Genomic DNA, 13,250 nt, shown 5'->3' with positions numbered 1-13,250 from the left:
CAATATAGACCTCTGCATACTGCTAAGATTCTGAGAAGTTACCCCATTTTTTTTTTTTTTTTTACAGTAGTCATTTACTATGTGGATGGGTGGATGCATGCATGCCCAAACCTCTTACCCCACCCAAAATAAAGCCCTTGCTGGGTGCGTAGCCGTGTGTGCATGCCACTCTGGCCGTTCTTATCCGCTCTCTGGGGGCGTGCACAAAGTGGTGGCATTGCTAATGCAATGTCCTGCCTTGGTTGCCATGGCAACACAAGTCAAAGTTCATATCCAGCCAGCTCATAGGGCAAAGGTCATATCCAGCTAGCTGGGGTGATGTCATCAAGGCAGCGATGACATATATAGGTGCCTATATAGGGGCAGGCAGCTTAGTTGCAGCCAGGCTTGCAACCAGGTAGGTAGCGTAGGTAGGTAGCTGGTAAGGTAAGTGCAGGCAGGTGTAGATCAAACCATTTTATTTCTATATATTTGGGGGGCCAATATAGACCTCTGCATACTGCTAAGATTCTGCCAGGGCCCCCCCAAATTATTGGGGGGACACACGGAATTGCGCCCCCCCCCCCCCCTTTTCTGGGCTTGGGACAGAAATGGTCTGTCCCGTTACTTCGCTCTTCCCCCCCCCCCTCTTATTCCCTTACAGATGGTGCAGACCTTCCAGAATATTCGCCTAAGGTCATCAGCTGATTGGTCAACAGGCAAGAGCCAAAGGAGAAAGATCAGCTGATTGGCTGTTGAAGAAAAGTGCGGGAAGACGGTTTTGAATTTAAGGGCTGTTTTGCCGGCTATAGGCTCAGTCGGCGTTGATCCCTGGGAGAAGCTGGAAGAAGTTTACCTGGTGCTGCAGCGGTGAGGTGAAGCGGCGGCGCGGACAGAGGAGTGAGCGGCGGCAGCGGCGAGGCAACAGGAACAGGAGGAGCTGAGGCGGAGCGCGACGTGGTCAAGCCGTCCTATCCCGGGAGTGCGTCGAGGTCAAGCCGTCTCAGGAGTGACGAAGCAAGCCTCACCTCGGCATCCGGTTCAGCGATTGGCGGAGGAATCGGTAGGAGGAGTCCCGGTGTCGTCACTAGTTCCCAGCCGCCCTATTTCCGGTCCGGGATGGCGGCAATGGAAGAGCTGCTGGCGGCCCTCATCAAAAAAGCGGAAAGCTCCGGCGGCGAGGCCTGGCTTCGGAGGTGTCTGGAGGATGTGCCCAGAGCTGAAGAGCCCGGTCCCTCAAGAGTGATCTGCCGGATCCTGCCCCCTAGACAGGACGAGCAAGGCGGTGATGCGACCGGCGGAGCGGAGGTTGGTGAGGGTGCGCTGAGGGGGGAGCGGCCGGCTAAAAGGAGGCGGAGGGGTAAAAGAGCTACAAATGCCCCGCCTCCGTCGGCCCCCCCTGAAGCACGCCCGAGAAGCAGAGATCGCGGAGATAGGGGAGCCTCAGCAACAAGCCGGCACTCAGAAGGTGGTTCCAGAGACGGCAGGTCAGCAACCAGAGGCTCGGGCAGATCAGACAGGCAGCGCAGCAGCGGGCATTCCAGTAGTCACTCCAGGCGCTCTGGCAGACACTCCTCCGGGCACTCTCGTAGGCACTCCAGGGGTCACGCCAGGTCTCCAGCTGCTGTTGAGCCATCGCTTCCTACAGCTTCAAATCCAGCACCGCAGCAACCAGGACCTTCATCTTCAGCTGTGGGTGAGTCGGCAGTTAACGCTGCCATGTCCGAATTGTCAATGTTAATTGCTAATCCATCTGTTAAGCAGTTCTGCAGTATATTGGCAAAGGGGGCTTCAGTTATGCCTCCTTTGGCCAATGTGTGGGATAGTACGGCTATGCCGACTTTGTTACCTGAGCGAGCTGTACCTCCTTCATTTGAAAAAGGTGCTGGTATTTCTGAGATTTGCGCCAAAGAAGCGCTTACATGTGAATTGTCTCCCCTGGGTTACCATTTAAGTATTGTCATTAAGGAAAAAATATGGAAAGGGGAGTTTGTGGATATTATTTCTTTGTTACCATCTGCTAAAGAAACGGTTGTTAAAGCTGATAAAAAAGATAACGACAAGGAGGAGGACCGCAGGCGTGCACCTCGGTCCATTTTTAATTGGATACAAGGTTTTTCGATTTACAGTGCTGTTTTGGGTGAGAAACGCCCTGAATTGTGTTCTGCCCTATTCCAACATCTGGATAGCGTTTTAGAGGCATACCGTCATTTTGGCGGTATGGCCTGGTATACATATGACGAAATGTTCCGTCAGAAACTAGCTGTTCACCCTACTATGAGGCTTGGTACAAAAGATGTTGGCTTATGGCTAAACTTAATGTTGCCACAAAAATCTGGAACGTTTAAACAACCGTCTAATGCTTCTAATTTTCGTAAAGGACATTGCTTCGCATACAATGAGGGCCAATGTAAGTGGGCTGCCAGCTGTAAGTACCGCCATGAGTGCTCGCACTGTGGAGGGCAGCACTCCATGGCGAGATGTTTCAAGAAAGCCGCTCAGGCAGCACAACAGCCCTCCACTAGGGAGGCTGTTGCCAAAAGTGTCGACGCCAGTGAGACTACAAAAAATGTCTCCATGGCTAGAAATTTACCCAGACAGACGGAAAGCTGAGCTCATATACACTGGCTTCTCTCAAGGCTTTCATGTACCAGCCTTTACGGGTTCCGGATGTGTTATAGTTGAAAACTTAAAATCAGTAGATCGTTATGTTAACATTGTTAGAGAAAAAATTTTCAAAGAGGTCAGGGAAGGGAGGGTAGCTGGGCCTTTCCCGGCTCCTCCTTTTCCTGATTTCAGGATATCTCCCCTGGGGATTGTACCTAAAAGGGAACCTAATTCGTACCGTTTGATACATCACTTGTCTTTTCCGTTAGGTGACTCTCTAAATGCATTAACGGACAGGAGTGATGCTTCTGTGGTATATGCATCCTTTGAGGATGCTTTGTCCTTATTGAGATGCTGTGGTACAGGAGCATTACTGGCAAAAAGCGACATCAAGTCGGCTTTCAGACTCTTGCCTGTTAGTCCACTAGGTTATAATTCATTAGGTTTCTTTTTTGAAGGCAGTTTTTACTATGACAAATGTTTGCCTATGGGGTTTACTTTATTGTGTTTTTACTTTGAGAGTTTTGCATGTTTTATAGAATGGGTAGCTAGTTTTGGGATGCCAGAGGGCGGGATCATTCACTACCTTGATGATTATTTGTTTGTTGGGAAGGCTGGTTCGGATGCATGTTTTAAGTTATTAGAGAGGTTCCGTTTAGTGACATATGAGTTTGGTATCCCCTTAGCAGAAGAAAAAACAGTTTCCCCCTGTAATTGTCTAGATTTCTTGGGTGTAACCATAGATTCAATCAACATGGAGTTTCGTTTGCCACCAGATAAACTGGACAGATTAAAATCGTTATTGTTACAGTTCCTAGTCAAGAAAAAAGTCTTGTTGAAAGAGATGCAATCACTCCTAGGCCTGCTAAACTTTGCTTTAAGGGTGATTCCTATGGGACGGGTTTTTTCAAGGAGACTGTATTTAGCTACGGCAGGGCTCAAGTCGCCTTATGCGCACATTAGACTTAGCAAGTCATTGAAGGAAGACCTTAGTATGTGGCATGAGTTTTTATGTCGCTTCAACGGTAGGTCAGTGTGGCAAGAAGAATTCGTGGATGCAGAGTCACTAGCTTTATTTACGGATGCAGCAGGGTCTCTGGGTTATGGCGCCTTTTGGGATGGGAAATGGTCAGCGGAGGCGTGGCCTGAATCTTGGGTAGCGCATGAGTTAGTTAAGAACATAGTATTATTAGAGCTCTTCCCGGTTTTAGTGGCTATAGTTGTATGGGGTAGGTTCTTTAGGAATAAGAGGATTTTACTACGATCAGATAATAAAGGCGTCATATTTGCTGTCAACTGCTTATCATCCAAGTCACCAGAAGTGGTAAAACTGTTACGCCATCTAGTATTGTGTTGCTTAACTTTTAATATTTGGCTTAAAGCTGTGTATTTGGAGGGTAAGAAGAATTCAATTGCTGACTCATTGTCTCGTCGACAGTTCACAGTGTTCCGGAATCTGGCCCCAGGAGCGGATCTGGAAGGTGTGCCCTGCCCGAGTCATCTGTGGGACCTCATATGGGAATAGTGCCTAGTCTCTTGTGTAATTCGGTTTCCAGCAGAACATGGGCTGTGTATTCAGCTGCATGGCTGGAGTGGAAACACTTCTGTCTAGCCAGAAACGTAGAGTATTTAGAAGGGGATGTTTGGTTGGCTTTAGCCTATTTGGAACATGTAGCGGCTAGGGGTTGGTCATTCTCTACTTTATCTAAGCACTTAGCGGGTATTTCATTTTTCTTGAAGTTATTTGGAGGTCAGAGTTTGGTGAGTTATTTTCCCGTGTCCCAAGCGTTGAAGGGTTACAGGAAAAGAACTCCGGCAGGGGAATTACGGAGGCCCATTTCCAGGGCCGGACTGGGACTTAAAATCAGCCCTGGCAATCAAACCCCAGCAGCCCACATACCATATCCTTCCCTATATATCATGGATAGCCATGTAAAATACGAGCTGTAGCAAATTCTGCTTCATTTATCCATGTCCCCACTACTCCCTTAAACATGTGAACCCCACCATCAGCACCTAAAAACAATGCTATAACATGATCTGCTGTGGATTTGATGTGGCATATATATGCACTCATTCAACTGATTAAATCAGAAGCATCAAATCCGCATTGGATTAGGTATGAACGTGCCCTTAAAGGAAACCTGTGGGGTCTATTCCAGGTACACAGCTGTAGATCCCAGCGTACAGATCAGGGACTGGATCTTTAGTCCAGTGTAAACCTCTATAATCGTTCTTTTCATTACCAGCTGAAGTGTCACAGAGGTGGAGCCACAGCAGCACCTTCTGCCCCGCCCCTTCCTGCTCTGACTGATGGACGTATAGGGTGCTGCTGCTGCCGCTGCTGTTGTGAAACTTTAGTTGGAAATGAAAAGGACAATTATATAAGTTTACACTGGACTAAAGGTCCTGTCTGTGATATCTCGCTCACATCTGTCTGCTGAGATCTACAGCCCTAGACCTGGTACGGACCTCACAGATTCCCTTTATAGGAGAAAAACATGGCCACCTTCTTCCAGAAATAGCGCCACACTCTTCTTCAGTTTGTGTGAGGTATTGCAGCTCAGTTCCATTGAAGTGAATGGAGCCAATTTGTAATAACCATACACTGAGGACAGGATGGTGCTGTTTTTGGACAAAAGTTACTATATTTTTTAAATCCCTTTTATCCTGACTATGTTTGCACACCATATAATGGCGGTCAAAGCTACATAATAAGCTGCTAGATAGCCATTTCCTACTGGATATCTATCTATCCATCTATCTATCAGTAGGGCCCCATGAAAAATTGAAGGATATATAATGGTAACATAGGTAAGAATTTTATGTGCATGATAACAGTGTCATAGTTAATAACACCAGTAAGCAAATATCACCATAGTGTACCCGTTACTGCCATACTGTTATTAAGCAAACCCACCAATACTGCCAATACTACCAGTATATAAGTAACAAATAATATCACCACACCATGAGCACTGCCATTATCACCACATAATGACTAATATCGCTACACTGTGACTGAATACAATCCACTATATACAACACTAATATTACCAATAATACGAGTAATACCATCACACCATGCCCACTACTCTCACCATACAGTGACTGGATAATACCACTATACCATCACACCATGCCCACTACCCTCAGCATACGGTGACTGGATAATACCACTATACCACCACACCATGCCCACTACCCTCACCATACAGTGACTGGATAATACCACTATACCACCACACCATGCCCACTACCCTCACCATACAGTGACTGGATAATACCACTATTACCATGAGAACTGTGAATCTGTGGAACAGTCTACCACAGGATCTGGTCACAGCAAAAACAGTAGAGGGCTTCAAAACAGGGCTAGACAAGTTCTTAGACCAAAATTATATAGATGCATATGTATAGAACATATCACCCCTCCCGCTTCCCTGTATCCATCCCCTCCTTGGTTGATGGACATGTGTCTTTTTTCAACCGTATTAACTATGTAACTATGTAACCATCACACCATGCCCACTACCCTCACCATACAGTGACTGGATAATACCCCTATACCATCACACCATGCCCACTACCCTCACCATACAGTGACTGGATAATACCACTATACCATCACACCATGCCCACTACCCTCACCATACAGTGACTGGATAATACCACTATACCATCACACCATGCCCACTACCCTCACCATACAGTGACTGGATAATACCATTATACCATCACACCATGCCCACTACCCTCAGCATACGGTGACTGGATAATACCACTATACCATCACACCATGCCCACTACCCTCACCATACAGTGACTGGATAATACCACTATACCATCACACCATGCCCACTACCCTCAGCATACGGTGACTGGATAATACCCTCACCATACCATCACACCATGCCCACTGCCCGCAGCATACAGTGACTGGATAATACCACTATACTGGCACCAAATAACAGCCACTATATAAAGACCAATATTCTCCCAGAACAGTGACAATAGAACACAGATGTCACACTCCGGCCCTCCAGCTGTTACAGAACTACAAATCCCATCATGCCTGGACAGCTAAAGCATGGTGGGAATTGTAGTTTTGCAACACCTGGAGGGCCGGAGTGTGACACCCCTGATACTGAGGTAGATCCCAGCTGTATAAAGGTTCTGCAGACCTGATAAGTGATTATAGTGCAATTACATCCTGTCACTCACAGTAGGCGTCTTCTCTGCATGACCAGATGTCCACTTTTCCTTTTCTTCTCCATCTGGCTCCGGCCATCATGAAGGCTTCTCTGGCCAGGACTCCTCTCCACGGGATCTGCCAGACAGACATTTTAGGCTTCATGCTCCAGCAACATCCTCATCTATACATCCCTCCATATAGAATAGCCCCCCCTGCATAACCCCATATAGAATAGCCCCCCCCCCCCGCTGTACATCCCCCCATATAGAATAGCCCCCCCCGCTGTACATCCCCCCATATAGAATAGACCCCCTGCTGTACATCCCCCTATATAGAATAGCCCCCCTGCTGTACATCCCCCCATATAGAATAGCCCCCCTGCATCCCCTCCCATATAGAATAGCCCCCTGCATCCCCTCCATATAGAATAGCCCCCTGCATCCCCCTCCCATATAGAATAGTCCCCTGCATCCCCCTCCCATATAGAATAGCCCCCTGCATCCCCTCCTGTATAGAATAGCCCCCCTGCATCCCCCTCCCATACAGAATAGCCCCCCTGCATCCCCCTCCCATATAGAATAGCCCCCCCTGCATCCCCCTCCAATATAGAATAGCCCCCTGCATCCCCCTCCCATATAGAATAGCCCCCTGCATCCCCCTCCCATATAGAATAGCCCCCCTGCACCCCCCTCCTATATAGAATAGCCCCCCTGCATCCCCCTCCCATACAGAATAGCCCCCCTGCATCCCCCTCCCATATAGAATAGCCCCCCTGCACCCCCCTCCTATATAGAATAGCCCCCCTGCATCCCCCTCCCATACAGAATAGCCCCCCTGCACCCCCCTCCTGTATAGAATAGCCCCCCTGCATCCCCCTCCCATATGGAATAGCCCCCTGCATCCCCCTCCCATAAAGAATAGCCCCCTGCATCCCCCTCCTGTATAGAATAGCCCCCCTGCATCCCCCTCCCATATAGAATAGCCCCCCTGCATCCCCCTCCCATATAGAATAGCCCCCCTGCATCCCCCTCCCATACAGAATAGCCCCCCTGCACCCCCCTCCTATACAGAATAGCCCCCTGCATCCCCCTCCCATATAGAATAGCCCCCTGCATCCCCCTCCCATATAGAATAGCCCCCTGCATCCCCTCCTGTATAGAATAGCCCCCCTGCACCCCCCTCCTATATAGAATAGCCCCCCTGCATCCCCCTCCTGTATAGAATAGCCCCCTGCATACCCCTCCAATACAGAATAGCCCCCCTGCATCCCCCTCCCATATAGAATAGCCCCCTGCATCCCCCTCCCATATAGAATGGCCCCCCTGCACCCCCCTCCCATATGGAATAGCCCCCTGCACCCCCTCCTGTATAGAATAGCCCCCATGCATCCCCCCCATATAGAATAGCCCCCTGCATCCCCCCATATAGAATAGCCCCCCTGCATCCCCCCCATATAGAATAGCCCCCTGCATCCCCCCATATAGAATAGCCCCCTGCATCCCCCTCCCATATAGAATGGCCCCCCTGCACCCCCCTCCCATATAGAATAGCCCCCTGCACCCCCTCCTGTATAGAATAGCCCCCCTGCATCCCCCTCCCATATAGAATAGCCCCCCTGCACCCCCTCCTGTATAGAATAGCCCCCTGCACCCCCCTCCCATATAGAATAGCCCCCTGCACCCCTCCTGTATAGAATAGCCCCCTGCATCCCCCTCCTATATAGAATAGCCCTCCTGCATCCCCTCCCCATATAGAATAGCCCCCTGCACCCCCTCCTGTATAGAATAGCCCCCTGCACCCCCTCCTGTATAGAATAGCCCCCTGCACCCCCTCCTCTATAGAATAGCCCCCTGCATCCCCCTCCTGTATAGAATAGCCCCCCTGCATCCCCCTCCCATATAGAATAGCCCCCCTGCACCCCCTCCTATATAGAATAGCCCCCTGCACCCCCTCCTCTATAGAATAGCCCCCTGCATCCCCCTCCATATAGAATAGCCCCCCTGCATCCCCCTCCTGTATAGAATAGCCCCCCTGCATCCCCCTCCCATATAGAATAGCCCCCCTGCACCCCCTCCTATATAGAATAGCCCCCTGCACCCCCTCCTCTATAGAATAGCCCCCTGCATCCCCCTCCATATAGAATAGCCCCCCTGCATCCCCCTCCTATATAGAATAGCCCCCCTGCATCCCCCTCCCATATAGAATAGCCCCCCTGCACCCCCTCCTATATAGAATAGCCCCCTGCACCCCCTCCTGTATAGAATAGCCCCCTGCATCCCCCTCCCATATAGAATAGCCCCCCTGCACCCCCTCCTATATAGAATAGCCCCCTGCACCCCCTCCTGTATAGAATAGACCCCCTGCATCCTCCTCCAATATGGAATAGCCCCCCCTGCACCCCCCTCCTATATAGAATAGCCCCCCTGCATGGCCACATGTGAAGGGGTTAAAAAAAAAAAAAAAAAAAACATTCTCACCTCACCTCGCTCCCAGCAGCTTCTTCCTCGGCTGCATCTTCGGTCCACGGCGGCGGCGGCTCGTCCTCTCTCTCCTCCAGGTCCTCAGCGGCGCGTCAGGGAAGTGACGTCACCGCTGGGGGCCTGGTGGAGGTGGCTGCAGACGTGCCTGCGCGCGGCACGTCTGCGGCCCTCGGCACTTGGGGGGGGGGGATAACAGGGCAGAGACACGCCACCGCAGCCCCCTCCGGCCACCACAGCCCGCTCACCTCGCCTCGGCTGGCCCGCTCCTGACGTGCTCCGCCAATCAACGAGGGGCCGCATCGGCCCCACGTTGATTGGATTGGAGCGGAGGAGCATGTCAGGAGCGGACCGCAGCGGTGATAAGCGGTGATAAGACAGCCGGGCGGCCCACGGACTGGTAATCTGGCCAGCCCAGCGGGCATTTGCCCGCCTTGCCAGATTACCAGTCCGGGCCTGCCCATTTCTGTAGAGCTATTAGCCAGAATCTGTGGAGTGTTGCAGGAGGTTTGTTTATCTCAGTTTGAGGTCACTTTATTTAAAGTAGCTTTCTGCTTAGCCTTCTTTGCAGCCCTTAGAATTAGTGAACTTGTAGCAAAAAGTAAGACAGTGGTTTCTGGTCTGTTGTTTTCAGATGTCAAATTAGAGAGGGATAGTTTACTGTTATTGATTCGTTTCTCCAAAACGGATACGCAGGGGAAGGGTTCTCTATTAAGGATTAATCGTTATGTTGGTTCGAATATCTGTCCTGTTAGAGCTATGAAAGAGTATTTAGCAATCCGCCCTCCGGTTGATGGGGTACTTTTATTACATGAGGATTGGTCCTTTTTGACAGCTTTTCAATTTAATGCGGTCCTGAAGAAATGTTTGCTTTCCTTGGGTTTGTCTCAGTTTAAAATTAGCAGTCACTCATTCAGGATTGGTGCAGCCACTGAGGCGGCTGCGTTGGGTCTACAGGAACAAGTAATTAAGCGTATAGGCCGTTGGAGCTCCAATAGATATAAGATATATGTCCGTCCTAGTTTAGTAGTATCCTAACTTTTCTACTTGTTTTCAGGTGTTAGACAGTACAGTGTATGGATAGTCGGACATTCTTTTGTTTACTGGGCTGAAACCAGAGCAGCAGCACGTTCGTATTCAGCATCTTTAGCGTTTGACACTACTGTTTTTAATATTTACTGGTTTGGTTATAGAGGGTTAAAATGGCGGGAATTGTACACCAAGGTGCTACGTTTAGCTACTTCATTCCCCCCTCCTGACATCTTATTGGTGCATCTTGGGGGCAATGACGTGAGCCGAGTTAGGACGGAGGTACTAATAGAGGAGATGAAGAGGGATTTGTCAATGATCAAATCTCTGTTCCCTCAAGTGTGTCTGGGGTTTTCTGAAATCATTCCCAGGTTTGAATGGAAAGTTAAACAGTTGATGTATTGTGAGCGCATTCGCAAGCGCATCAACCATAACATTGAGAAATTCATGCCGGCTGTTGGCGGGTTTTCCTTCCGACATTTGGAGCTGGAAGGTTTTTTACCCGGGCTCTATTGGTCGGACTTGGTTCACCTGTCGGAGATCGGCATGGATATATTTAATGCAGATTTACAGTCTATGATTGAGGTTGCAGCTGCGGTTCTTCTTAGAGGGGGGGGCCTGTGACCTTTGGTCGCAGGCTTGTGGGTGTAATCGCCCAGTCTTTGCTGGGCTGGATGTTTAGTTCATGGACTTATGTGGTTAAAAGATTCTGCTATTTATATGTTTATTTAATTATTTATTCTTATTCTTGTAAACCCTTATGAAGATCCGCGGCCATAAATTTTATCCACTGTAACAGTTGTTGCGTCTTTATTTATTAGGTGTAAGTGGGGGGCATGGGGCCTGCACTTCCGTGCCAGGGCCCCCCCAAATTATTGGGGGGACACACGGAATTGCGCCCCCCCCCCCCCCCCCCTTTTCTGGGCTTGGGACAGAAATGGTCTGTCCCGTTACTTCGCTCTTCCCCCCCCCCCTCTTATTCCCTTACAGATGGTGCAGACCTTCCAGAATATTCGCCTAAGGTCATCAGCTGATTGGTCAACAGGCAAGAGCCAAAGGTGAAAGATCAGCTGATTGGCTGTTGAAGAAAAGTGCGGGAAGACGGTTTTGAATTTAAGGGCTGTTTTGCCGGCTATAGGCTCAGTCGGCGTTGATCCCTGGGAGAAGCCCCCGCCCTCCCTCCCTGGGGGTTAATAGATCTCGAGACTGTCGCGGACTTCATAGAGGGGTGTAATCGCCCAGTCTTTGCTGGGCTGGATGTTTAGTTCATGGACTTATGTGGTTAAAAGATTCTGCTATTTATATGTTTATTTAATTATTTATTCTTATTCTTGTAAACCCTTATGAAGATCCGCGGCCATAAATTTTATCCACTGTAACAGTTGTTGCGTCATTATTTATTAGGTGTAAGTGGGGGGCATGGGGCCTGCACTTCCGTGAGAAGTTACCCCATTTTTTTTTTTTTTTTTTTTTACAGTAGTCATTTACTATGTGGATGGGTGGATGCATGCATGCCCAAACCTCTTACCCCACCCAAAATAAAGCCCTTGCTGGGTGCGTAGCCGTGTGTGCATGCCACTCTGGCCGTTCTTATCCGCTCTCTGGGGGCGTGCACAAAGTGGTGGCATTGCTAATGCAATGTCCTGCCTTGGTTGCCATGGCAACACAAGTCAAAGTTCATATCCAGCCAGCTCATAGGGCAAAGGTCGTATCCAGCTAGCTGGGGTGATGTCATCAAGGCAGCGATGACATATATAGGTGCCTATATAGGGGCAGGCAGCTTAGTTGCAGCCAGGCTTGCAACCAGGTAGGTAGCGTAGGTAGGTAGCTGGTAAGGTAAGTGCAGGCAGGTGTAGATCAAACCATTTTATTTCTATATATTTGGGGGGCCAATATAGACCTCTGCATACTGCTAAGATTCTGAGAAGTTACCCCATTTTTTTTTTTTTTTACAGTAGTCATTTACTATGTGGATGGGTGGATGCATGCATGCCCAAACCTCTTACCCCACCCAAAATAAAGCCCTTGCTGGGTGCGTAGCCGTGTGTGCATGCCACTCTGGCCGTTCTTATCCGCTCTCTGGGGGCGTGCACAAAGTGGTGGCATTGCTAATGCAATGTCCTGCCTTGGTTGCCATGGCAACACAAGTCAAAGTTCATATCCAGCCAGCTCATAGGGCAAAGGTCGTATCCAGCTAGCTGGGGTGATGTCATCAAGGCAGCGATGACATATATAGGTGCCTATATAGGGGCAGGCAGCTTAGTTGCAGCCAGGCTTGCAACCAGGTAGGTAGCGTAGGTAGGTAGCTGGTAAGGTAAGTGCAGGCAGGTGTAGATCAAACCATTTTATTTCTATATATTTGGGGGGCCAATATAGACCTCTGCATACTGCTAAGATTCTGAGAAGTTACCCCTTTTTTTTTTTTTTTTTTTTTTTTTTTTTTTACAGTAGTCATTTACTATGTGGATGGGTGGATGCATGCATGCCCAAACCTCTTACCCCACCCAAAATAAAGCCCTTGCTGGGTGCGTAGCCGTGTGTGCATGCCACTCTGGCCGTTCTTATCCGCTCTCTGGGGGCGTGCACAAAGTGGTGGCATTGCTAATGCAATGTCCTGCCTTGGTTGCCATGGCAACACAAGTCAAAGTTCATATCCAGCCAGCTCATAGGGCAAAGGTCGTATCCAGCTAGCTGGGGTGATGTCATCAAGGCAGCGATGACATATATAGGTGCCTATATAGGGGCAGGCAGCTTAGTTGCAGCCAGGCTTGCAACCAGGTAGGTAGCGTAGGTAGGTAGCTGGTAAGGTAAGTGCAGGCAGGTGTAGATCAAACCATTTTATTTCTATATATTTGGGGGGCCAATATAGACCTCTGCATACTGCTAAGATTCTGAGAAGTTACCCCATTTTTTTTTTTTTACAGTAGTCATTTACTATGTGGATGGGTGGATGCATGCATGCC

General features: G+C 49.2%; 1 protein-coding gene across 1 annotated transcript; it reads left to right on the top strand.

Annotated features, from left to right (window-relative positions):
- Positions 1–1,058: 1,058 nt before the first annotated feature.
- On the top strand, positions 1,059–11,635 carry LOC138776595 (uncharacterized). The gene is made up of 2 exons (XM_069956161.1): positions 1,059–1,675; positions 10,316–11,635. Exons 1-2 carry the CDS (start codon positions 1,099–1,101, stop codon positions 10,909–10,911), a joined length of 1,173 nt encoding a protein of 390 aa, XP_069812262.1. The 5' UTR covers positions 1,059–1,098; the 3' UTR covers positions 10,912–11,635.
- Positions 11,636–13,250: the final 1,615 nt, after the last annotated feature.

Source organism: Dendropsophus ebraccatus, unplaced genomic scaffold, assembly GCF_027789765.1.
Source record: "Dendropsophus ebraccatus isolate aDenEbr1 unplaced genomic scaffold, aDenEbr1.pat pat_scaffold_459_ctg1, whole genome shotgun sequence".
NCBI classification, from domain to species: Eukaryota; Metazoa; Chordata; class Amphibia; order Anura; family Hylidae; genus Dendropsophus; species Dendropsophus ebraccatus.
Note: the sequence above shows the minus strand (reverse complement) of the source record. Positions and strands in the feature narration are given on the sequence as shown.

Excerpts from the sequence above, each read along its gene's own strand:
- LOC138776595 (XM_069956161.1), top strand. The coding sequence starts at position 1,099 with ATGGCGGCAATGGAAGAGCTGCTGGCGGCCCTCATCAAAAAAGCGGAA. Across the intron at positions 1,676-10,315 it reads ACCTTCATCTTCAGCTGTGG|GTGTTAGACAGTACAGTGTA; the intron begins GTGAGTCGGCAG and ends ACTTGTTTTCAG.